This window comes from Carcharodon carcharias, chromosome 18 (genome assembly GCF_017639515.1).
Source record: "Carcharodon carcharias isolate sCarCar2 chromosome 18, sCarCar2.pri, whole genome shotgun sequence".
Lineage (NCBI taxonomy): Eukaryota > Metazoa > Chordata > Chondrichthyes > Lamniformes > Lamnidae > Carcharodon > Carcharodon carcharias.
Genome location: NC_054484.1, coordinates 20,981,543 through 21,009,054, shown reverse-complemented (window position 1 = coordinate 21,009,054; position 27,512 = coordinate 20,981,543). Strand labels below are relative to the sequence as shown.

General features: G+C 44.0%; 1 protein-coding gene across 3 annotated transcripts; it reads left to right on the top strand.

Moving 5' to 3' along the window:
* Window positions 1–27,512, top strand: LOC121290757 (protein FAM3B-like). 3 transcript variants are annotated; one of them, XM_041211641.1, is made up of 9 exons: window positions 5–233; window positions 7,524–7,639; window positions 8,132–8,275; window positions 10,170–10,293; window positions 14,121–14,179; window positions 15,211–15,261; window positions 18,367–18,454; window positions 23,610–23,742; window positions 26,717–27,512. In XM_041211641.1, the coding sequence occupies exons 3-9, from the start codon at window positions 8,149–8,151 to the stop codon at window positions 26,789–26,791; spliced, it is 657 nt and encodes a 218-aa protein (XP_041067575.1). In that variant the 5' UTR covers window positions 5–233; window positions 7,524–7,639; window positions 8,132–8,148; the 3' UTR covers window positions 26,792–27,512. The 3 variants fall into 3 exon arrangements, with proteins under 3 accessions (XP_041067576.1, XP_041067575.1, XP_041067574.1); XM_041211640.1 differs by lacking the exon at window positions 7,524–7,639 and having other exon boundaries at window positions 6–233; XM_041211642.1 differs by lacking the exons at window positions 7,524–7,639; window positions 15,211–15,261 and having other exon boundaries at window positions 1–233.

Sequence of the window (27,512 nt, the reverse complement as noted above, 5' to 3'; positions counted from 1 at the left end):
CTCATCGCTAGCGACCTCCCTCTCTCGAAGATGCTTTTGTTTTACCTGTCAGCCACTCGGGAGAGGAGTCACTGAAACACAAGCACACACTTCAGTCCTGTGCACCCACCCAAGAAACAGGACTGTCAAATTCTCTGCTCTTCCGTTCACCTGAATCCAGAGGTGTGGCTTCCACAGCAGCTAACAGGGGCAAGGTGTTAAAATGGCAAACCAACTCCGACTTCGAACGGACGGTAAGTAGCCAACTCCCCTCTCCCTCTCTCTCCCCCCACCCCGCCTTTCCTATTCTTATTTTTACTTTAGTTATGTTGAAAAGTCATACGGACTCGCAACTGTGTTTCTCTCCGCAGATGCTGCCAGACCTGCTGAGTTTTTCCAGGTGGTTTTTACTTTTGTTTTGGATTTCCAGCATCCGCAGTTTTTGGCTTTTGTTCCCCCCCCCCCCCCCCCATCATCCTCATCCCCAATCTATTGCTGTTTCAGGATCGTGCGGTGGCTGGGCGATTACAAGGAAGTAATCCCATAGTGTCCGTGTCAATTGCACCGCGGGCTGGTTAATTTCGGCATTGATGCTGTTGTTTCACTCCCAGCCTATCACCATCAGCTTCAATCTTCCCTGTCCATGTTCTCACTAGTTGAATGTCCTTCTTAAATTAATGACTGGCAAAGATGCCCTTCTCTCTCCTCCCCCTGACTCAGTCCTTTCCTTCTCTTCGTTGCTTTTCTTTCTCGTTGGTTGTCCCGCAGACTCTCTGGGGTCAGTCATATTAGCTCCTGGGGTCGTTGAATTCAGGCTGAAATTCGGAGTCGGGATTGTTTCGCCCCTCTGCACTCCGGCTCCAGTAAATAATTTCAAACTTGTTCCTGAATTTGGGGGGGTGTGGGGTGGGGTTGGTAAGGCCGGGGGCAAATTAGATTGGCTACATCCGCAGTTTCGCTTTGTTTCTTTTAAACTTGCCATTGCGAGGCTGATTTTTCGAGTTGTACTAGTTTGACAACCGTGGTAAATCAATTACTGGGTGAAGCATGCATTATTCCGGGGATGTTGTAATGCAGTTCGAGCGACTTGAGTGTATGGAGACACAATTGAAATATAACCCAGCCCCACCAAAATATTCCTTCCCTCAATTTAGTCTACTGCATTCACTGCTTCCAATGCGGTTTCCTCTACATTGGAGAGACCAAACGCAGACTGGGTGACCGCTTTGCGGAACACCTTCGATCTGTCCGCAAACATTACCCAGACCTCCTTGTTGCTTCCCATTTCAACACTCCACCCTGCTCTCATGCCCACATGTCCATCCTTGGCCTGCTGCATTGTTCCAGTGAAGCTCAACGCAAACTGGAGGAACAGCACCTCATCTTCCGACTAGGCACTTTACAGCCTTCCGGACTGAATATTGAGTTCAACAACTTCAGATCATGAACTCTCTCCTCCATCCCCACCCCCTTTCCAATTTCACCCCCCACCCCACCTTTTCCAATAATTTATAATTTTTTTATTTTTTTAATTATTTATTTTTAATATATTTTCTTTTCCCACCTATTTCCTTTATTTTTAAATGTAATTCCATCCATTGTTTTATCTCTACCTTTTAGCATATTTCGATCCCTTCCACCCCACCCTCACTAGGGCTATCTGTACCTTGCTCGTCCTGCTTTCTACCCTTAATGTCATCATTGGCACATTCCTCAGCCAGTAGCACCACTGTCAACACCCTTTTGTCTATGACATCATTGGCAATTTCTTCTTTGCCTCCACCTATCACTGGCCCTCTATCCAGCTCTACCTGTCCCACCACCACCACTACCCCCCCCCCCCCCCCAAACCAGCTTATATTTCACCTCGTTTCTATATTCCTTAGTTCTGATGAAGAGTCATATAGACTCGAAACATTAACTGTGTTCCTCTCAGCAGATGCTGTCAGACCTGCTGAGTTTTTCCAGGTATTTTTGTTTTTGTCCCACCAAAATGTTGTTTGCTTGGTAGACTGTGAAGGTAGCAATCTCCTGCCATGGGATTGGAGATCATTTGCAGTATAACTCTAGACCAGGGCCAAACCAAAGTGTTCATTGTCTTAAAGAACTCATTCTGAGGATGTGGGTGTCCCTGGCAAGGCTGGCATTTGCTACCCATCCACTATTGCCCTGTGAAGCTAGTGAAACAACTGAATGGTTTGTGTGGCCAAATGTCAGAGCTGGGGTGCCAACTCTGGTTGGACATCTTCCTGGAGGGTTCATTCCATGCCCCCCTCCCCTCCCACTGCCCCGCCCAGTGAAACCTCCTCCTCAGCCCGCCAATCTCACTGATATCTTTCTAACAATTAAAGGGAAATGCTCAAAGAGAGTGAAAAGTCACCTCGTTTGGTTCAATGTTTTCTCGGTCTTTCTCGCCCAAGATTGCACATTGTGCCAGCAGTCTTGGCAGCATCGTGGGCAGCAGAGAGGGAGGGCTGGGTGTGGTCAGCAGAAAAGCTGACCCCATGTCTGTGGATGATACTGTCAAGGTGCAGCACTTAGTTGAGGGAGAGGAGGGGGCCACAGATGGATTATTGGGAGATTTTGGGTTTTTTTATTAACTCAGGGGATGTGGGCTTCACTGGCTGAGCCAACACTTATCGTCCATCCTTACATGCCCTTGAGCAGGCGGTGGTGAGTTGCAGTCTGTGGTGTATGTACACCCACAGTGCTGTTAGGGAGGGAGTTCCAGGATTTTGACCCAGCAACAGTGAAGGAACGGTGATATATTTCCAAGTCAGAATGGTGAGTGGCTTGGAGGGGAACTTCCAGGTGGTGGTGTTCCCATGCATCTGCTGCCTTTGTCCTTCTAGGTGGTTGAGGTCACTGCTTTGGAAGGAGCCTTGGTGGGCTGCTGCAGCACATCTTGTAGATGTTACACACACTGCTGCCACTGTGTTGGTGGTGGAGGGAGTGAATGTTTAACGTGGTGGATGGGTTGCCAATCAAGCAGATTGCTTTGCCCTGGATGGTGTCGTGCTTCTTGAGTGGTGTTGGAGGTGCACTCATCCAGGCAAGTGGGCAGTATTCCTGACTTGTGGCATCTAGATGGTGGACAGGCTTTGGGGAGTCAGGAGGTGAGTTATCCCCTGCAGAATTCCCAGCCTCTAACCTGCTCTTGTAGACACAGTATTTATATGGCTTGACCAGTTCAGTTATTGGTAAATGGTAACACCCAGGATGTTGATAATAGAGGATTCAGTGATGGTAATGCCATTGAGTGTCAAGGGGTGATGGTTAGATTCCCTCTGTTGGATATGGTCACTGCTGGTGGATGTGTGGCAAAAATGTTACTAGCCAATGTCAGCCCAATATTGTCCAGGTCTTGTTGCATTTGGACATGGATTGCTTCAGTATCTGAGGAACCACAAAAGGTGCTGAACATTGTGTAATCAACTGTGAACATCCTCACTTCCAACCTCATTATGGAGGGAAGGCGATTGACGAAACACCTGAAGATAGTTGGGCCTAGGACACCACCCTGAGGAACTCCTGCAGCGATGTCCCAGGACTGAGATGCTTAACTTCCAACAACCACAACCATCTTCATTTCTGCTCAGTGTGACTCCAGGCAGTGCAGGGTTTTTCCCCCAATTCCCATTGACTCCAGTTTTGCTCGGGCGCCTTGATGCCACACTCAGTCAAATGCTTCCTTGAAAATGTTTGAAATTGGGCTGTTAGAATTCAGTGAAGGGGTGGTGCCTGTCCATTAATCCTTAATGCCTGACCCAGCAACTGTAATTGAAATTTGCCTACTTACCTGGCAGCCTGCTGAAACTGGTTATCAGGCTGGAGAACAGATACCAGCTCTGGACTGTCTGCAATCCTTGCTGTGTGTGCCTCTTCCTGTAATAATCTCAGGATGAATTTCTCATTTTTACTGGTAAACCAAGACAATTAACCAAGCCTTGCTAAGCTGATAATAAGGAGGTCTTGCGGCACATTGGTGGGGGCATCCCATCTCCGAGCCAGAAGCTCTGGCCTCGAGTCCCACTCCAGGACTTGATGGTCATGGAAGGTGCGTTCATAACATGGCCAAACAGGATGATTATCAGCCTGTAAGATACTTCCAATGGCAGGCAGTAAGAGCAGGAGAGTTTCCTGCTCAGCCCAAACCATCAGGTAGCTGCATTACAACAGCCTCCACTGCGCAGGTTCTTGCCACAGGCTGTACTCTGTAACAAACATCCCACTTGCCTGGAGGGACTGCCAATGAGAGAGAGAGAGAGAAAGAGACAACATTCAGGCTTGGGCTGATAACGGACGAGTAGCATCTGTACATGGTAAATGCCTGGCAATGACCATTTCCAATATGACAGTTTCTAACCACCTTCCATTTGACATTCAGTGGCATTTCCATTGTTAAATCCCCCACTACTAAGGTCCTGGAGGGGTCAAGGGTGGGGGTGGAGGGGGGTCACATTTACCCAGGAACTGAACATACATGGAATTTCAACCTGAAACACAATAGGTTTGGATCAGGCAGGATGGGGCTGAAGTCCCAGAAACCTGTTCCCTGAAACAAACCCGCCTCCGACCCACGCCTTCCTGTTTTTTACTGAGGCTGGCAGGTGGGTGGGGCACTAATCCAATTCAAGAAAATGAGTTGGAGTTTCAAAGATGTTAATGAGGCTGCTTGCGTCATTGTGCTGCAGCTTTTGACCTTTTACAGCTGCCAGCAAGGATTGCCAATGTTGTGTAGCCTGCCCGTTTTCTCAAAGTAAGGACTTGGTGGATTCAGGAGGTAGGTTCCTACGCACCTACTTCTGGATCCAGGTGTCTGGCTGAGGAGTCTCCACCCACCCCCACCCCTATGAATTTCTGCCAAAAACTGACCTATCCCATTATCAAACCCCTGATCACCCCTGCCACACCACCAGGCCTTGAATCTGCTCCCCCTCAGGCCTACAATACCACACCCCACCCCACCCCACCCCACCCCACCAATCCCCAAGGCTTGTCATTCCGACCTCTCTCTCTCTCTCTCTCTCTTTTCCCCCACCCCCCTTAAATCTCCCCTCAGAGCCAGCAGTCCAGCCAACTCCACCCCGATGAGTAATCTCCAATCGACCTCCTCACCACCCCCCTCCCAGTTCCCCTTCATTGGTTGACTACCCTGCCCCCTGATTTTTTTTTTTATTCGTTCATTAGATGGGAGCATTGCTGGCTAGGCCAGCATTTATTGCCCATGCCTAATTGCCCTTGAGAACATGGTGCTTTGCTATCTCAGAGGGCATTTAAAAGTCAACCACAGAGTCACATGTGGGCCAGACCAGGTAAGGACAGCAGATTTCCTTCCCCTAAAGGACATTAGTGAACCAGATGGGTTTTTAGAACAATTGACCATGTTTTCTTGGTCATCATTAGACTTTTAATTCCAGATTTCTTTTTTATGAAACTCCAATTTCACCATCTGCTGTGGCAGGATTCGAACCCTGGTCCCCAGAACATTACCTGGATCTCTAGATTACTAGTGCAGTAACAATACCACTATGCCACCAACCAACCCACCCCTCAACTGACCCCTTCCACTCCCTGATTGACTCAACCTCCTGCCCCCGATCGACCTCCCTTCAATCAATCACTCTTTTCCCTTCTGGTTGAAATCCAGCTCTGATCAACCCCACCTCCCCAGCTCAGCCTCACCTGTTGCTGCAACCTTCACTGTCTACTCCCCACCCGACTGGATACAACCTCCACCACCGACTCTCAGTAGCAGCAGTGTGTACCATCTACGAGATGCACTGCAGGAATTCACCAAGGCTCCTTCGACAACACCTTCCAAACCCACAACTACTGCCATCTAGAAAGACAAGGACAGCAGATAGATGGGAACACCACCACCTGGAAGTTCCCCTCCAAGTCACTCACCATCCTGACTTGGAAATATATCACTGTTCCTTCACTGTCGTGTGGTCAAACCCTGGAACTCCCTTCCTAACAGCACCGTGGGTGTATCTACATCACATGGACTGCAGCAGTTCAAGAAGGCAACTCACCACCAATTCTTAAGGGAAGTTAGGGATGGGCAACAAATGCCGGCCCAGCCAGCGAAGCCCACATCCCACGAATGAATGTTTTTTTTAAAAGCCTATCAAGCTGGTCTACAGGCAGGAAGCCAATCAGTGTGGATGTACTGCGGACTTCAAATCCAACAGTGTGTGGGGAATCCTGAATTGCAGGTTCCCCAAGTCTTTCTTACCAAACTTCCTCCCTGCAGTTCAGGAAAGTAAACATTACCGCCCCCCCCCCCCCCCCCCCCCCCCCACCCCCGCAACCACCCCCTAAATAATGTGCCCACTAAGGGCAGATGGTGGGTTGGGTATACCATCCTGAGTGACTCAACTCCTGAATCCTGGAGCCTTGAAGAAAAAACAATCTTTTAAAAATTAGAGGATTGAGGCTAAACTGGCAGAAATGCATCTTTTTCTTTAAATGAGGAAAATCAGGTGCCAGTCTGAAAAAGGGAAAATAAGTTGAAACAGATTGCCGCTGTACCTACCCAGCCTCTGCTGGGAATAACTGGCGTGTACCAGGAGCAACTGAAACAAGTGGGGAAATCCAAAATTTGCACCAGGTTTGCCAGCTGACTTTGGCTCTGGCTGGTTGTGATTTCCTAGAAACAGTTGACTTGTGAACTGGGAAACTGTAGAATCTGTTTGCCATCCATGTGTACCTGTTAACAGACTGTATGGTCGCCATTCCCATGTGTTGCTTGTCAGACAGTGCACACACTGGGTGGAATTTTATGCAGGTGGGTCCTGCCGATTGTCATTGTGCTCTTAAATTGCTGACTGCACTTTACCACCCCAACCTCCTCCACCACCCCCCGGCCCCCATAAAATTCCGCCCACTTTACACGTTCTTGGATGTCAGTTATCAGACTGGACAGAGTTTGTGTACTTTTTCCCATGTGCTGGTTAAATTTATCCTTGTTTAGTCGTGTGCTGTCAGATGGCTCCATCCTAACTGGATGGACACAGCACACGGTAGGTATAGCGGTTTGAAACTGCAGGGTTGCAGCTGGCAGCTCCCAGTCTGTGCTGCCTCTGCCCTGGCAGGAAGTGCTTCCCCTGATCCTGCTCCAATGGTCCACAATACACTGCTCCTTCCTGTCTGGACTGGACTGAAGCCATGTAGCTGAGGGTGTAGCTACACCACATGGACTGCAGTGGTTGAAGAAGGTGGCTCACCACTCATTGCTCATCAAGAGTAACTAGGGATGGGCAATAAATGCTGGCCTGGATGGTGATGCATGCACACACAAACACACACACACCACCTCCCCCCCACCCCCCACCGAACGAATAAAAATAAGACCCGGTTAATGAATCATAAAGCACAGAAGCCATGCATTCATCCCCGTGCTGGCACTTTGAAGGAGCTTTCTGATGAGTCCCATTCCACCTGCTCTTATCCCATAGCCCTGCAAATGTTTCCGTTTTTATTTACCTACTTCCTTTTTTTGAAGGATACTGTGTAATCTGCTTCCACCGTCCTTTCAGACATTACATTTCCACTGGTGGATTGGAGGAGGGACAGTGGTGAAACCTCCAGGAATGCATCCAAACAAAGCTGGCAACATATAATGGTACCTCGGGAGGCAGAAGAAAGGAGACAAGTGGGTGACTCCAAACTGAGATGGGACCCTATTAAATTTAAAACTAAAAATTAGTTGTAATTTTAAGGTTAACATTTTTCACCTTTTTAACCTGTTGAAAGATTTAATTATTTCCTTCCAGCAGTTTCAAACAAGGGACAGCTGAACTGGGAGGAAAATTTTTAAAATTGATACACGATCATCTAGTGATCAAAAAATACAATCACAGCTGCTCAACCATGGACTAGGGGAATGAGGAAACGAAGGGAAACTTTTAATTTAAGAGAAATTTGACACAAAAAGGTTTAAAGCAAAATCGTGAAAATTAAGAACCAAGATTTTGGGGGCAGGAAATGTATTAAATTTGCTGATAAATTGTTATTTTATAATTTTTTAAAAAAAAATAGATAATGGAATAAATCTTTGAACAAAAGGTACTCTGTTTATGCAAACTTTTCTTTCCTCATTCCACTAGCTGAATACTGTAAAATGTTCTCTTTTCTCTTTTAACAGGCCTTATCAAGCTAGTAATGGTGGTGGTAGGCTGCATTGCAGCATGGTGCTTAGGCCTGTGGTTGGCTGATTACATGATAGATGGCTCCCTAAGCCAGACCTTTAGCAGAGTTCAGAAGCTGGTGCAGAAACCTACTCATAAAGGTAAAAGGAAAATGCTGTCTCGTCAGCAGCTTCGGCAGTACTACCATATCCCCAGTTTGTTGCTCTCTATCTAGATTAGAACACCATGCCTGAGATTAAACGTGTAGTACCATTGGTGCACAAACTTATGGGGGAGAATTTTGTGCGGGCTGGATGGGGCGGGCGCGATCGGCCACATGCCGCTATTTTACACGGGCGGGCCGATTAAGGCCCGGCCAGCGTGGCGCACACCTGGTAGCGCTCAGCGCTCCCTGAGTGGGTTGGTGGGGGGGGGTGAAAGAGGGAGAGTTGGGGCCTATGCTCTTCATGCATGTGCGCAAAAGAGCGTTGAAATCTCTCTGAGGCACATTGCATGCCTTAGAGAGATTAATTTCATTATGAAAAATGGAAAAAAAAAATTTTAATTACTCAGACATGTTCCCTCGTGTGACACGTTTATGTAATTCAATAAAAATTTTAATGTAATTTATAAAGTCTTCGTGAAACCTCATCCTGCCCGTAGATGAGGCTTCATAGGAAATGCGAAGGCCACCTGGGTAACCTGCCCCTGGCCAACCTTAAAGTTGGGCAGGCAGCTCTGTTAATAATTTCAATTGGTTTTTAAAAAGCCTTAACAAGCCTTTGACTCTGGTGCGTATCTGCCGAACTGAAGATTGGAATGACGGCAGTGATGTCAGATCGCATGCCCAACGTCACCATGCGTCAGCGAGCAGGGCCTGCCCCCGCATGCTGACCAGGAGATTCAGGCCATGGATTCAAAGCATAGATATTAACTAGCAGAGAAGAATCCCATTTAGGCAATCAGCACTGTGGGATTACGACCACTCCCCTGCTCCTGCTATCTTCCTCTGCTTCTATGCTTATCCAATTTTACTTTTCGTTAACAAAGAACAATGTTAGCCTCAGCCTCCTTCCGTGACGAGGAATTATATGTTGCAACTATCTCCGCATGAAGACATTTCTTCAAACCCCTCTCCTCGTTCTCCTAGTGATAATCGCAAAGATCCCTCATTTGAAGTTCTCTACGAAATCTGCTCTTAGCCTTTTCCTCTCCAGTGGAATTATTTCCAATATCTCAAGTCTCTGCTCATGGCTATAGTTTCCCATCCCTGTTATTACCTTGACGATCTGATATCCATCACTCTCTATGGCTTTAATGTCCTTTCTGCCATCTAGTGCCCAAAATTGCACATGGTACTGCAAGTGTGACCCAGCCATTGTTTTGTACAATATATCATTACTTCTTTACTTATGCCCCAAATTATGAAATTCATTTTTCGGCCTTTTTTAATGCCTTTATCTGCCTTCTCCTGTACTTTCAGTGAATTATCTATCTGAACCCCCTAGGTGCCTCTGTTCATCCATAATCATTGTCATCTTTCTATTACTCCAGTGACAAATGCATAATCTAAGTTGACACACCAGCACAGTGCTGCACTGTCATAGGTGCCATCTTTCTTATGAGCCATTTAAACTGAGGCCCCCTCAGGTGAACATAAAGGCATTTCGATGAAGAACGTTCTCTCCCGTTCTTTGCCCAGTATTTATCCCTCATCCATCATCGCTAAAACAGATTATCAGGTCATTACTTTGTTGTTTCTTTGTAGAATCATGCTATGTGCAAATTGTCTGCCACGTTCCCTATGTTTACATCAGTGACAACACTTCAAAAATGCTTCATTGGCCATACAGTGCTGTGGGCAACCCTGAGCTTGTGAAATATGCTATATAAAAAATATTACACCTCAATTGTGAAGCTGAGTTCCTATTAAAAACCAGCAACTGCCTGGAGAGAAAATTGAATTTTTTGAGGGGTTGGGTGTTGGGGGAAGTGATTTTTAAAAAAAAGGTAAATAAATGTTTTATTTCTTTTAACTACGTGTAATATTTTCAGCTTCTTCCCAAAAGCAACATAAATGTGATCACCAGAAATCGTGCCCTATAGGAACCTTTGCCTTTCTAGTGTTGAGTGGGGCTGAGAAATCCAAACCTCCTAAAATTTGTTTTGAAGACGAAATGTGAGTAACACTGATTTATTTCCACTTTTGATTATAATCCTGTGATCAAAATTATTACCCCCGATTGTTGATTAGTTAACTTCCAGGCCCAGATGAAATGTATCCCAGGCTGTTGGGTGAGGCAAGGGAGGAGATAGCAGGGATGCTGGCAATAATTTCCAATACCTCTCTGGCCACAGGAGAGGTGCCAGAGGACTGGAGGACAGCCAGTGTGGTACCATTATTCAAGACCGGAGGAAGGGATAAACCAGGGAATTACAGGCCAGTCACTCCAACCTCAGAGGGGGGGGGGGGGGGGGGAAACTATTGGAAGTAATTCTGAGGGATAGAATTAATCTACACATGGAAAGGCAGGGATTAATCAAGAACCGTCAGCATGGTTTTGTTAAGGGGAGGTCATGTCTGACCAATTTGATTGAATTTTTCAAAGAGGTGACCAGGTGTGTAGATGAGGGCAATGCATCTGACATAGTCTACTTGGACTTCAGCAAGGCTTTCAATAAGTTCCCACATGGGAGACTGGTAATGAAGGTAAGAGCCCATGGGATCCAAGGCAATTTGGCAAATTGGATCCAGAATTGGCTGAGTGACAGGAAGCAGAGGGTGATGGTCGAGGGGTGTTTTTGTGACTGGATGCCTGTGCCCAGTGGGGTTCCACAGGGCTCGGTGTTGGGTCCCTTGCTGTTTGTGGTATGTATAAATGATTTAGACTTGAATTTAGGAGGGTTGATCAGTAAGTTTAGGGATGACACAAAAATTGGTGGGGTGGTAAATAGTGAGGAGGACAGCCTTAGATTACAGGAGGATATGGACAGGCTGGTCAGATGGACTGATCAGTGGCAAATGGAATTTAAACTTGATAAGTGTGAGGTGATGCACTTGGGCAGGACAAACAAGGCATGGGAATACGTGCTGAATGGTAGGACCCTGGGAAGTACCGAGGATCGGAGGGACCTTGGTGTGCTTGTCCACCGGTCCCTTAAGGTAGTGGAACAGGTAGATAAGGTGGTTAAGAAAGCATGGTTAAGTTGGGATACATGACTTTATTAGCCAAGGCATGGAATATAAGAGCAGGGAGGTTATGCTGGAACTATATAAAATGCTGGTTAGGCCACAGCTAGATTATTGCGTGCAATTCTGGAATCCACATGATAGGAAGGGTGGAATTGCACTAGAGAGAGTGTAGAGAGATTTACCAGGATGTTGCCTGGGCTGGAGAGTTCATGAGGAGAGATTGGATAGACTGGAGTTATTTTCCCTGAAGCAGAGGAGATTGATGGGGGGACTTGACTGAGGTGTACAAAATTGAGGGGCATGGATAGGGTAGACTGGAAGGAACTTTTCCCCTTGGTGGAGGGATTAATAACCGGGGGCATAGATTTAAGATAAGGGGCAGGAGGCTTAGAGGGGATATGAGGAAGACTGTTTTCACCCAGAGGGTGGTGGGAATCTGGAACTTGCTGCCTGAAAGGGTGGTAGAGGCAGAAACCCTCATAACATTTAAAAAGTATTTGGATGTGCGCTTGCGATGCCATGGCATACAAGGCTATGGGCCTAGTGCTGGAAAATGGGATCAGAATAGTTAGGCACTTGTTTGACCAGCGCAGACTCGATGGGCCAAAGGGCCTTTTTCTGTGCTGTAGACTTCTATGACTCTATGACAATGATGCTCTAAGAGGCAATTATTTTACAAAAAATGGGAAACCACAACAATGGCGTGCAGGAGTGTGGTAGTTAAATATTTAATTTCATTTTTAGATTACATACAACTAAATAAAAATAAATGCTGGAAATACTCAGTGGGTCAAGCAGCCTCCATGGAGAGAGAAACCGAGTTAATTTTTCAGGGCCATGGCCTTTCATCAAAGCTCGAAGAAGTTAGAGATATAACAGGTTTTAAGCAAGTACAGAGGCAGGGAAAGTGGGACAGGAGAATAGAACAAAAGGGAAGCTCTGTGATAGGGTGGAAGACAGGAGAGATTAAATGGGAAAAGGGATGATGGTGCAAAGCAAAACGGGATGACAAAGAAACAAAAGATGGAGGTGTAAATAGCAACAGCAGAATAAAGCTTCCTTTACTATGTCCCAGAAATGTGCCTTAGCTCCCAATTGCTGAAGGGCACAACTTACTGCACAGTGATGAACATTTCTAGTTCATACAGAAGCTATCCTTTTAGGAATAGGAGAACTCTATTTAGCCCTCAAGCTTGTTCTGCCATTCACTTTGTTATTGGCTGATCTGAATCTTAACTCGATATACCCACCTTGGTTCCATAACCCTGAATCATCCTGAAGTGCTGACTGGATGACTCATCTTGCCCTTCACTTGAGCTCCCCACGGTTTCTAGTCTTCAGCCAATTAACAATTCACTCCAAGTGATATCACGGAACAACTGAGTACTCTGGATATAGCAAAAGCTCGATGTCCCAACAACATCCCAGCTGTAGTGCTGAGGATGTGTGCTTCAGAACCCAAGGCCAATCATCTCAGCCCCAGTCCATCAATGAAGGAGTTCCCCAGGGCAGTACTTTAGGCCCAAGAATATTTCTTCTTCATCAATGACCTTGCTTCAATCATAAAGTTAGAATGGGGATGTTCACTGTTAATTTCAGTCTTCAGTTCCATTTGCAATTCCTCAGATAATGAAGCAACTTGTGCCTGTGTGTCACAAGACCTGGACAACATCCAGGTTTGGGCCAAGTGGCAAGTAACGTTGCCATACGAGAGGATCTAACCACTTCACTTGACATGCAATGGCATTACCGTTGTTGGATATCCCCACCATCAACATTCTGTGAGCGCCACCAGTGACTAGAAACTAACTGATCAGCCACACACATACTGTGGCTACAAGAGCAAATCAGAGACTGGGTCTACTGATGCAAATGTCCCAGATACTGACTTCATAAAACCTTTCTGCCTACAAGGAGCAAGCTAGGAGTGTAATCGAATATTCTCCAATTGTCTGACTTTGTGCAGCTCTAACAACGCTCAAGAAGTTCAACACCCTCTAGGCACCCCATCTATCACCTTAAACATTCACTCCCTCCACCACCAGTGCACAGTGGAAGCAGTGTGTACAATGGACAAGATACATTGTAGCAATTCACCAAAGCTTCTCTGGCAGCATCTTCCTAACCTGTGACCTGTACCACACAAGAACAAGGGCAGTAGGTGCATAGGAACACCACAAAATTCCCTGCCAAGCCCAACACATCATCCTAACTTGGGAATAATTGTAGTTCCTTCATCATCACTGAGTCAAGTTCTTGGAAATTGTCCCTAACATCATATGGACTGCAGCAGTTCAAGAATGTGGTTCATCACCACCACCTTCTCAGGATCAATTGGAGAAGGACATTAAGAGCTGGCTTTGCTAGTGATGCCCACATCCCATGAAAGAATGAATAAAAACTAGGATATCCTTACCTAACAAAAATCTATTAACCTCAGTTTTGACAATTTCAGTTGATTCAATGTCAATAACATTTAGAGAGAGTTCCAGATTTCCACTAACATTTGCATGAAGAAGCATTTGTTGACATCATCCCCGGTTGACCTACTCACATTTTAAGCTATGTCCCTTTGATTCCAAACTTTCCCCATCAAAGGAAATTGTTCCTTTCTATATGCCCTATCAATTCCTTTTGATTATTTTAAACACATCAAATAGATCACCTCTTAATCTTCTATATTCAAGGAATGCAAGATTAATTTATGCAACCTACCCACATAATTTAACCCTTTAGTCATTCTGGCAAAATACTTATTTCTTAAAATGACAACTTCAGTTAACACATTCATTTTTTAAAATATTTTTAAACAGACTCCTGGGTGATGTCAAGAATAACTTTGGCCAGGGCATGAATATTGCCATTGTGGAAGGTGAGTTTTCATTTATAACAGATGAGTTGAATTACCCCTAAAATGTCACACTGTGAGGCATCTGTTGATTTATAGCCAAGGGATATTAGGACTAGGATATTGAACAATTGTATAGGTTAGCACCAGTTGGCAACATTATGAAATGTAGAACCAGTTTTATTATATGTTCTGATGCAAAACTACTCTACATCCCCACAATGTACCTCATTCTCAGAAGAATTGCAACGCCAGTGTGAATTCTTCAATTCCTAAATCAATGATTCTTGCAGGCTCTCTAACTGAGGTTCCCAATTTGAGGGCACCTTATGTTTTGAGCATCCCTGGGAATTTTTTATCCTTTATTATTCATGGGATATCAGCCTCATTGGCAAGGCTAGCATTTATTGCCCATTCCCAAATACCCTTGAGGAGGTGGTGGTGAGCTGTCTTCTTGAAAACAACAAAAATGGCTCCTCTTGCTCCCAGGGGTATCATCTCAGACTGCCTTTTTAAAATAAGTTGTTCTGGGGACCTTGGCAATGCTGGCATATTTATTTCCCATCTGTAATTGCCTTGAGAAGGTGGGAGACGATTCATTCCTTGAATTGGTGCAGACCTTCTGGGCCATAATGCTCCAACAATGATGTTAAGTAAGAACTTCCAATGAAGGTGAAGGAATTATGCCCAAATATCTCCCAAGTCAGGACATTGTGTCCTCGAAGGTGATGATGTTCACATGCCCTTCTCAGTTATGGAGGTCATCAAGGAGGCATAAATTTCCTTCCTGATCAGACCAACTTGACATTATTGTTGATTTTAACCAAACAAACAATGCTTTTGGAAAGTTTGTACGGTGGAAATTAGGTCAATCCAGGCTCCCGTATCCAGCCAGGAAAGAGCTGCACTTGACAGGGTCAAACAGGACCAATACAACAGTGAGCAATGTCCTAACCCTGTGCCTTCTCTTACAAGTAACAGTATTTGAAAATTATGATCTCCATTATATAATTCAGATTCATAATGATTTTTCTGCTCACGTTTCTTACTGACAGCCAAGACAGGAAAGCTTGTAGATACTGGCAACTTTGATCTGTGGGGAGGAGGTAAGAAAGACATTTTAAATTTGGGCTTTTCCTTTCACTATGCTACAACCTACAACCTTCACCTCTGCACAGTTAGATTCCATGCATGGCTTGTATATTGGGGCTGAATCTCTTACGAGGTTTATCCAGCTTGTCTGATTTAACATTGGCAGAAGAACAAGAGAAACTCTCTGGAAATGGTAGAAGTGGCATTTAAACCATTTTCCTGGATTCGCCACAGCTTGCCTTCTGAAATAACATGATTCTCTGAATATATCTCATGAACAAAAAGTCAACTTTGCCTTATTACCATGTACAATAGGCACTGAGGCTTTTGCAATGTTGATGACAAAATGTTATTACTCCTGGGGACATGACAGGTCAGTTGCAAGGCATGGAAGCTGTAGCAGGCTGGAGGGTTCACAGACTAGTTTGAGAGTGCCACGTGCAGTCCTGGAGGATTCATGTACTGCCTGCCTTACTAGCCTACCTGGACCTTGAGTATCAAAATAAAAGGTTTTGGATGAAATCTGGCTGTTCATTGGTGGATTTAAAGGCTTGCAATCCCCAGATGGTTTGCCTGGAGACTCACACAGGAACTCAGGCTAGATATCAGTTTCCCTGCCTGAGGCTATATAAGGGCAGAGGGATGGAAACTTTCACAAGGAAGCAGGGAGGCTACAAATGAAAACTATTGCCTGCAAGAAGGTTAAACAGCACATCCTGTAATATTTCTTTCAAGATCGGCTTGGTGATGGTCCTCCTCCGATGCAAGCCATCTGGGGACTGCCTCTGTGCACCGGCACTGTGTGAAAGATTAAAACAAAAAACAATAAAACAACCCTCACCCTCACTGCCCCTCACCCTCTCCACACATTCCCCATGCCCTATCTATGTCAACACATGCTGCCTCATGTCCTGTACCCATCCCCATAACCTCCATGCCAACCTATGCTCCTATACCCATCAGAGACATTTTTTTAACACTCCAGCCAAATTTTTTTTTCAAAAGTTTAAAGGGCAGGTCTTTTAAATTCCTTGATAGCTCCCTTTGCCAGTTGTTTTTGACAGGTCCTGTTGACAATTCTGATGGCTCCCTTTGACAGGTGCTTTTGATAGCTTTGAAAGCTGATTTTGAAAGGTCTGTTCACAGTTCCAATGAGCTTGACAATAATGAATTTATGCACTTTTCACGCACATTTATGCCTAATTTTAACTATTCCAAAGGGTACCTAAGCTACCCCAAAGGGCACTTGACCTGCACCAAATGTATCCCGGCACCAGATCCAAAGGTGTACCTTATCTATCCAAAGGGATACTCTGGCTATCCCAATGAATCCACTAAGTTGAGACCAGCTCTTACCTGGTCTAATCTGCACACTCTATGTTTCACACCCCTGGCCGACCAAAATCCCTCTTCAGTGGAGGCAGCTGATGGTTTAAATGGCCAGCTGCCTCTGTAAACTGTGTATGTGTGAATTTCAGCCCCGACTCCATTCTTGTCCCTGCAAAAATGGGAAGTGCCATATTTGGAGATGGGATTCCTGATTTCCAGGCTCGTTCATCATTTTCACCACTAAGGCTGTCATGGCAAAAACCCAGGTCATAGAGTACAAAAACAAGGAATTGATTGGCAATTTTTATAAGTCACTGGGTTGGCCCCAGCTTGAATATTGCCTTCAAACCTGGACACCACACTTTAGGAAGGATGTCAATGTCTTGGGGCAGGTTCAGAGGAGATTTACTACAATGGTATCAGTGTTGAAGGACTTCAGTCTCCTGGAGAGACTAAGGAAGTTGTCATTGCTGTCCCTAAAGCAGAGGAAGTTAAAGGAATATTTGGTAGAGATATTGAAAATTATGAACAGTTTTGATAGAATAAATAAGAAGAAATTGTTACCAGTGGCAGAAGGGTCAGTGACCAGACAACATAGATTTAATGCGAGTGGCTAAAGAGTCAGAGGCAACGTGAGAATTAAAGATTATGCAGTGAGTTGTTATGATTTGGAATGAACTGCTTGAAAAGGATAGCAGAAGTGGATTCTACAATAACTTTTACAAAGAAATTTCATAAATATTTGAAGAGGATAAATTTGCAGATCCATAGAGAAAGAAGTAAAGGATTGGGAATAAATGGATGGCTCTTTCAAAGAGGCAGGAGAGGCATGATGGACTGAATGGTTCTCTTGTGTGCTGTATATTTCCAAGATTCTTCTGGTGATCATTTTATAACTGAAAGGATTGGTAAGCCCCTTAGCAGGATGTTAAGAATATGGGATTAGAATGAGTCACACATTGAAAGAGCCTGATTTTCTGCCCTGAAGCATATTAATGAAGAATTTAAGATTTTACACTTACACAAATTACAGCGTTGATAGTATTTTTTTTAATCTGCTGCTTACCCATGCATTACTAGACTTATTGACTTTAATATTGAGTGCGCTGAGTTGTGGTGGGGAAGGGATAGAATGGGTCGGAGCCAAGCACCTCCATATTGACAGCCACTATCTAACAACTACACTGCTATATTGACAACTTGGCTGATGCCTGTGCTTGTTCTGCATCACTTGCATGACTGCTCTTCCATAGGTGACTTTCCTTAATTTCGACAAACAGCTTATATTTATATGGCATCTTTAACTCAGTAAAACATCTGAAAACACAGCACAAGAGCCTTATCAAACAAATTTGACACTGAGCCACATAAGTCGAAATGAGGCCAGATGGCCAAAAACTTGATCAAAGAGCTAGGTTATAAGGAGCACCTTAAAGGAGAAGGGAGAGGTAGAGAGCCGGAGGCGTGTAGGAGGGGTGTCCCAGAACTTGGTTCCGGGCAGCTGAAAGCACAGCCAGCAATAGTGCAACGATTAAAATTGGGAGTGCTCAAGCAGCTAGAATTAGAGGAGGTTAGAGAGGTAGGGAGGAAGGAGCAAGACCATAGAGGAATTTGGAAACAAGGTGTGGTGTCTTTAATTTCCCTTAATTTCTTCCTTGCTTGTTGGCTCAGTGCCCCAAACACTGCATCCAGCAGCTTTAACTTAACTTTGTTTTTCAGATGCTAACTCTGATTCTTCAGCTATTTGTGTTTATGTTAATTATGTATGACATTGTTCAATTTACTGACAGATAATTCAGAGCCAATGATTGACTTTGTTAAAAAAGCACCAGATGGCTCCCTTATCTTGATGGCAACATTTGGTGAGAGTTCTACCAGGTGAGTGTAAATAAACTCTAGTCTTGTGAACATTAGAAGGAAAGAGACATTAAAGAGATGTAACAGTATGTAACATGTGCCACTGTAACTGCTTCAAACACATTCTTTTTGTGAATATTCCATCCGCACCACAATGACTGATGACTATGATGGTTGTCACCATGAAGCCTGAGTCACTGATCACCCTACATTCACACACATGTTGTTATGAGCTCAGAATGTTCCAGAGTGTGTTATAGCCAGTGAAGTACCATAAAATTGACCAACTAGTTGCTATCCTCCTTTTAGTGGGAGATCAGCAGGGCTTCTGTGGGGTCCAGTTGGTTACAAGATTAGATCCTGTCAGGAAGACTGAGGCCAAGTCACCCCTCCATGGCACCAGGTACCCCATGACACAACTGAAGATTGAGCACTCAGCTCATTATGTAATCTGAAGATGCGTCACCAGGGTGGAGATTCACCCCAATCAACTCCAGCTAATCTTGCAAGCCAAAGGTCTTGTGATGAGATTGCTCCTGCCTGAATAAACCACAGGAAGTGCTCCGTGCTGATATTTTTACACATACTCTGGAGTTCCTAAATCTTGGATCATGTCAGCCCGCATCTAAGTTCCTTGGTCTAGAATATGTATCGTGTTTCCCTGTAGGGAAAAAAGTGCAGGCTTCGAACTGGACAAACAGAATTCCATCCATGTGGATTTTTCACTCTGTGCAAAAAATGAACTTGCATTTATATAGCGCCTTTTGTAACCTAATGCAATAAAGCTGATGAAGTACTTCCAGATGTAGTCACTGTGTTGTAATGTAGGAATTGCGGCAGCCAATTTGCACACAGCAAGCACCCATGAACAACAATAATAACAACTTGATCTATTTAATGTTGGTAACAGGACAAATATTGGGCCAGGACAGTGGGGAGATCTTCCCTTCTCCTCTTCAATGTAGTGCCACAAGACATTATGCGCCTCTCTGATAGGACAGACAGGGTCCGAGTTTAATGTCTAATCTGAAAAATGGCACTTCCAACACTGCAGCACTGCCTCAGTACCACACTGGAGCATCAGCAGGTGACATTGGATAACAATCAGGAGCACGAGTTTTGTGTGACTATTTTTTCTCTCTGTAGCTGAGGGACACTGAGGCCAGTTGCCTAAGATATGTTTAGGAGCCCTGATGGAGTTTTGGCCCTCTGGTGCATCTTAGGGTAAAATCGCCAAATCAATGATCCTTAAGGAGCAGTTGTGTAAACAGTTTTGCCCACCTCATTCAGTGACTGCCCATCAGTGCTTGTTTAATGGGTGGGTTCATATCAATTTTATTTCAGTGAGGCCCAGTTACCAAAATCAACTGGGATCATGCCGTTGACAGAGGGCATTAAACTTGGACCCTGTCTGTCCTATCAGAGAGGCGCATAACGTCTTGTGGCACTACTTTGAAGAGGAGAAGGGAAGTTCTCCCCACTGTCCTGACCAATATTTGTCCTGTTACCAACATTGGCATCGGGCTCGCCCATTTCTTAGGAATTTGCTCAAAACGAATTTTGCTTTGGCCCCACTGTCTTTGGAATGCATTAAACTGAAGTCATGGCATTTAGGTGATGGTTAAAGTTCTCATGGCACTACCAGGGAATAGGAAAGTTCTCGTAGTGTCCGAGTCAGCATTCTTCCTTTCAACCAAAACCACAAATAAGCAAATTGCCTGCTTATAATCACCTCATTTTCTATTTGTGGGTGCTAACTGTGTACAAGCTGACTGCTGCATTTGCCAACCAAATGACAATGACTGCATTTCAAAACAGGTTAATTAGTCCTTTCTGTTGAAGAGTCATACGGACTCGAAACGTTAACTGTGTTCCTCTCCACAGATGCTGTCAGACCTGCTGAGTTTTTCCAGGTATTTTTATTTTTGTTTTTGTTTTGGATTTCCAGCATCTGCAGTTTTTTGCTTTTATTTAATTAGTTGTGAGGTGCTTTCATGAGAACATTCTTTCTTTAATCAGATGTTGGCTTGTTGGGATTGGTGAATGGAGCTGTTTCTCATTGTAACCCTCAGTATCAAACATTCCCAAATCAGATTAGAAACAGAACAATGCTCCTTTTATTCTGCCCTAACAAAAGAAGGAAGACATTAGCAGAAACTAGAGTAAAGGCTGAAGTGGCTGGTGTCACAATGGGACAAATAGATATTTAGGACAAATGATAACAGAAGATGGCTGACATGACGCTGAAGTCAGAAGGATAGAAACAGACAGAAGTAATTTTGGGAAGAGGAAGGATGTGCTAGCAACAAGAAACAAACTCATAAAATGCTACACGCTATCCATGTTCCTGTCTGCCTCAGAAACCTGGATAATAAATAAAAATCTCTGGAAGGAATTGGAGGCTTTTGAAATGTGGGCGTTGAGACATTTGCTTAAAAAGCCATATACAGACCATAAGACGAATAAAGAGGTGCTTGAAATTGCAAGAGCGAAAAGATCTCTAGAAAGAGACATCTAGAAAAGGAAACAGGGCATTTCGGTTAATAGGGTAAATGCGAGAATAGGGTATTTCAGCCATTTGATCAGAACTCAAAAGCTGCAGAGATCTTTCTTTAGAGGGCAAAGTGGGGAGCAGCAGAAAGATGGGTCGACCTAGGGATAGTTGGATGATGGATGTCACAGAGCGGTTGGAGATGAGCTACGTTGGATGTGTGAGGATGGTACAACACAGGCAAATGAGGCAGAGCATGACAGCAGATTTCCAGGTAGCAGTAGATGCAAACAGCAGCAGTAACATACCACAGCCGCAACCTTGCATGTCCATCTCCTCCGGCATCAGTGTGATAATTTCCATTTTCCTTAACCAACTTAAACCAAATTACAGCCAGTTTCCTGATGTGGAGTGTAAATTGAGTTAAGGTTAACCAATCTTATTTCACATAGCCTTAGATTGAGGAGAGATTTGATCAAAGTGTTTCAAATATTAAAAGGACCTAATAGGCTAGATGCAGACATACTCTTTCCTCTGGTAGGGGACAGTCATTCCAGAGTGAAATTGGGAAGCACTTTTGCAAATAGATGGTGGTATATATTTGGAACACTCTTCCCAAAAAGCTGAGAATTTTCAACACTACAATCGTTTGACTTTTGTTAAATTACAGTATCAAGAGATGTAGAACAAATGTTGATAAAGTTGAACCGCAGATTAGCCAAGATCCAACTCAGTGTTGAAGCAGGCACAAGGGGCTGAATGGCCAACTTCCATACTTATTATACATTCAGTGCCTCTAACAGGTGGGGAAAATTTCCCATCTTTCCATTGGACTTGACCCCAGCTCCTGTAGGTGAATGGTGAATGTGCTAGCCTTCTAGGCCATTCTGTCAACTCAGTCCCAGTTTCATATTCTGGATACTTTCTTTTTGAACAAAAGATCTTTGTGACGACCAAATCCTTTCAGTGAAACTAAAGAAGCTGAACAGGGTGAAGATCGACAATTGGCAATTCAAAAAGGATCATTATTTTTGGACAAGTTTTACACAGATTCCCAATCTGTCTAATGTGGACCTAATCTTTTATTGATGAAAGGAGCAACACCAAGTGCTGGAAGCTGGACGTTACACAGGAAAAAAGCCACGGCTCAGTTGATAGCACACTCAACATTCCGGCAATAGTAACGAAGACTTATGTTCCGGAACTAGTCACACCCTTAGCCAAATTCTTCCAGCACAGCCAAAACACTGGCATATTCAACAGTGTGGAAAATTGCCCAGGCATGCCCTGGCCACAAAAAACATGCCAGATCTGAAATGGCCAATCAATGCCCCATTAGTCTACTCTCAATCATCAGCAAAGTGGGGGAAAATGTCATCGGTAGTACTATTAAGTGGCATTTACTGACCAATAACCTTCTCACCGATGCTCAGTTTGGGCTCTGCCAGGGCCACTCAGCTCAGGATCTCATTACATCCTTGGCCCAAACATGGACAAAACACAGAGGTATGGTGAGAGTGAATGTCCTTGAAATTAAGGCAGAATTTGACCGAGTATGAAGGAGTCCCAGGAAAACTGGAGTCGATGGTTATCATTGACCAGAAACAGAACAGGACTAGCCATATAAATACTGTGGCTACAAGAGCAAGTCACAGGCTGGGAATTCTGCAGCGCATCACTCACTTCCTGACTCCCCAAAGCCTGCCCATCATCAGGAAGGAACAAGTCAAGAGTGTGATGAAATATTCTCCACTTGCCTGGATGAGTGCAGCTCCACCAACACTCAAGAAGCTTTACACTATCCAGGACAGAGCAGCCTACTGGAATGGCACCCCATCCACCATCTTAAACACTCTTGCCTCCACCACCAGCACACAGTGGCAGTAGTGTGTACCATCTACAAGATGCACTGCAGCAACTCACCAAGGCTCCTTCGGCACCTTCCAAACCCACAACCATTATCATCTAGAAGGACAAGGGCAGCAGACCCACGGGAACACCACCTGAAGTTCCCCTCCAAGCCACTCACCATCCTGACTTGGAAATATATCGTCGTTCCTTCACTGTCACTGGGTCAAAATCCTGGAACTCCCTTCCTAACAGCACTGTGGGTGTACCTACACCACAGGGACTGCAGCGACTCGAGAAGGCAGCTCACCACCACCACCTCGAGGCCAACTAGGGATAGGCAATAAATGCTGGCCTAGCCAACAATGCCCACATCCCACTAACAAATAAAAAAAAATTTCAAGGGGACTGGCAATGAGTGGAAAGTGTTGCTCCCTGAGTCCCTGCAATAATTAATCCACAATGGTTTTTATTTGGAGGGGATTTTCCTATCGTGGACCTTTAGCTCAGCCATGAAACACTGAATTTACATATTTAAGGAGGTCCAGGCTATTTGGGTGAGAGTGCTACATGCCTGCTCCAAAATCACAGCATTTTAAATATTGTTTGGAAGAGGGCACGAAATAGCCTGCAGCGTCTTTTGACCACTTCTCTGCCCAATGTGCTTTAGCACACCATATCTCTAAATGAGTTCCAAAACGATGGAAGAAATATTAGCTGTAGCCCTCACGTAAGTAAGAAGCATTTCAACATCTGGTCTGAGTAGGGCAGCGCCTACTCTCAATAGCAATGCATGCCATTTATAAGTGTGTAATCTCCTTTTCTGATTATTCCAAGGCTGACAGAAGAAGCCAAGAAATACATTGAGGCGTTGGGCAGCGTAGAGGTACAGAAGTTGGCCTACCGAGGAAATTGGGTCTTTCTTGGCACGAAAGGATTCGGGCTACCAAAGAGCTTTCGGCGGGAGAAGGTTAGTGAGCTGGAGATTCTTGCAGTCCTTTATTGGAAACATGTTCTCGTCCTTTCGTTAGGCTCGTTCCCTGCATGACAGTCAGGAGCTACTGCCACTCAGGAAAGTTATATTGGGAACAGGTTCAAGGAAATTCTGACCAAAGTTTACAAATTTCAAAGCTACCCGTGGCTTAACATTCGTGGATTACTCAATTCTAGTTATGTGGCAATGTAAGTGGAGGCCCTAATGGAACAGTTTACCCATTCTGCCTTTCAGCCCAGTTAGCAGGAAACCAGGAAAGAAAGCACAGACACTAAATGAATTCTCCTATGGAAAACTCAAGGCTATTGCAGAAAATAAACACGCATGAGGTAGGGAGTAACATATTAGCATAGATAGAAAATTGGCTGACTGGCAGAAAACAGTGTGTGTGCATAAATGAGTCTTTTTCCGACTGGCAGGATGTGACGATTGGAGTCCCGCAGGGGTCTGTGCTGGGGCCTCAACTTTTTACAATTCATATCAATGACTTAGATGAGGGGAGTGAAGGCATGGTAGCTTATTTTTCAGTATGTTGTTAAGAGGGCATAAGGAGGTTGCAGATGAATATAGATAGGTTGAGTGAGTGGGCAAAAATGTGGCAGATGGAGTATAATGTAGGAAATTGTGAAGTTGTTCAGTTTGGCATGGAGAATAAAAAAGCAGAGTATTGCTTAAACAGCGAAAGGCTGCAGAATTATGAGGCACAGAAGAATATAGGGGTTCTAGTACATGAGTCACAAAACATTAGTGTGCAGATACAGCAAGTAGTGGAGAAGGCTATGGTATGCTATCCTTTTATTACAAGAGGATTTCAACGTAAAAGTAAGGATGTTATGCTTCATTATACAGGGCATTGGTGAGACCACATCTCGAATACTGTGTGCAGTTTTTGTAGTCTCGTTTAAGGAAGGATGTAAGTGCATTGGAGGAGATTCAGAGGAGGTTTACTAGACTGATACCTGGAATAAGTGGGTTGTCTTATGAGGAAAGGTTGGACAGACTGGGCTTATTTCTACTGGAGTTTAGAAGAGTGAGGAGTGACTTGATTGAAGCACTTAAGATTCTGAACGCTATTGACAAGGTTGACGTGGAAAGTAGGTTACCTCTTCTGGGTGAGTCCAGAACTGGAGGACACTATTTTAAAATTAGGTGTTGCCCTTTTAGCACAGGGATGAGGAGAATTTTTTTTCTGAGGGTTGTGCAACTTTGAAACTCTTTGCCTCTGGAGGCAGGGTCATTGAATATTTTTAAGGCAGAAATAGATAGATTCTTGTTAGGCAAGGGAATCAAAAGTTATCAGGATAGATGGGAATGTGGAATTCAAAACACAAACTGATCAGCCATGATCTTGTTGAATGGCGGAACAGACTCAAGGGGCTGAATGGCTTAATTCTGCTCCTATTTCATAAGTTTGTAAGTGCATCCTGCACAGGAGATGAATTTTCAGCAATTTGACCAAGGAAGCATGGAAAGAAATAGAGATTTCAGGTAAGGGAGTTAAAAGGAATGATATAATAAGTAAGTTAATGAAAGAGTAGGTGCCATTTTCAAATGGACTTCAAGGACACTTAAAGAAGGGACTCACAAAATCAGCTAGTTTCTGGCTCTTATTTTTCGGGAATCATTTGAATTGGGAACTGTGTCTGATGATCGGAATGTAGGCACTATGTTGCAAATCTTTAAAACTGATCGTAGAGCTGACCATGGAAATGGCAAATACTGTAGGTTAAGTATTGAAAATCACTCTGAATGAATGGATAACGAAGTACTTGAATAAGAGAGAGCTGGCCTAAAAGAAATTGCTTTTGCTGTTTGAGGAAATGATGGCCCCTGTTGTCAATGAATGTGACATATTTAGATTTCAGGATTTGATACCATGGCATTAGTTCAAAAGTAAGAAAGACATGGAGAATGAAGCTTTATTTCTGAGATAGACTAAAAATTGTCTGAAGTGCTTGAGCATGGTTGTAATTAGAGCTGTATCACCATCTCAAGGAGTGATTAAGAGGGTGCCACAGGGATCACTGCTGGGGGCATTGATGTTCATGGTGCCAGTAGTAATTTGGAGCTGGAAATGGAAATGATGTTTGAGGATAATAACAAATGGTGGGTTAGTTTCAAACAATATTGTAAAATTAATCAAATACAAAAGTTTCTGGATCATCCGGATTGGTGAGTAATAATAAATGGTATTTCATGTAGGCAAATGCAAGGTACTAAGACTAAGGAGAGAGGTATAAACCGTGGGAACCATAAACAAATGGCTCTCGCTTAGGGGACGCAGCATAGAAGAGGATCTACTGGGAGTACCTATTCAGATAGTTTACTGAGCTCAATAGCATAATGTGCAGCAGCAGTGAGGAAGCCCATCTGAATTTTGGGATGTATCTCCATGGCAACAGAATGCAAGTCCTAGCAAACTAATTAGTTAATCATTTTAAAGCACTGTTATGGCCACATTTTTCATACAGCATAAATTCTAGCCATTATACTACAGGATATCAAAGAGGTCCAGTTTACAGCTACCAAACTGATGTCTAATTAAGATATCTGAGCTATGGGGGGTGGGAGGGTGGGGGGTGGGAGGTTGGAGAAACTAAAACATTGTCTGGTGAAGATAATCACAAATATTCTTGATCCTTCAGGAATGACTATACATTTGAGATTGCCACAAGCCCCAGAACAAAGGGGGCATGGACTCTAGCTTAAAATAGGTGAGCAACATTGACATTTTAGATGTAGAAAAGTTAAAGGAGAGTTTAATAGACATTTGAGGGAAAGGTGATTGAAGGTTCTGATTGAGTTTTTGGGATTAACCGAATGGACTGCAGAATCCGTTTTCATTCCTGGTCTTATTTAACAGCGAGAGAGCCAAGAGAGGAGGCAATGGGGGAGAGAAGATATGTATTTCTACAGAAACATTACTAACCATTTCTTTTTATTTTAACAGATTATCAACAGTGAGAGCTGGCCGGCTGAAATCCAGATTGATGGGTGTTTCTCACCAAAGACAGACTACCTGTAAAAGTTGCTCTTGGCCCTTCAGTGTGGTTCACAGCATAGCTCAACTTCCCTGTCTCATTACCTGGTTTAGATGGACTACTGGGTTCAGATGAGTTGGATGAAAGCTGTCACTGGATATTAACATCAGGGTTAACTGACCGAGCCAAAAAAAAGCTCCGTTCTGCATACAATCAAACAAAACTTAAAAGAATTGAAATCAATCACATGCAAATGGTGTAATTTTAATTCAATTTGTCGCTTGGGAAACATGTGGGATTGTGTGGAGCCCTGATTTTCACATCCAGGTCAATATTACACCCCACTGGAGAAGAGTATAAAACCAGCGTTGTACTCAATTCCGTCAATGTTCCAGTGGATGGGCCAGTTGTAAAATTTCTGCCAGTTTCCTAGCTGCATGAATCAAGCAAGGGTCTGTGTTTCAGGTCAACTTCTTCACAGAGAAACTAACAATTAAGAAAGCTGCCAGGCCCCAACTTTCACTAGGATCTAAAGTTAATGGTTGGAATCCGTTTGACTCTTCTTCAGAGCTCTGAGGAAGAGTAATATGGACTCGAAACGTTAACTCTGTTTCTCTCTCCACAGATGCTGCCAGATCTGTTGAGTATTTAAAGCGCTTTCTGCTTTTATTTAAGAATAATGTCATTCTGAAAAAGAATAATGGGAATTGTATCTAATTTAATGCATAGCCTTTTGGAGAAGTATAAACAATGGATGAATGTGAA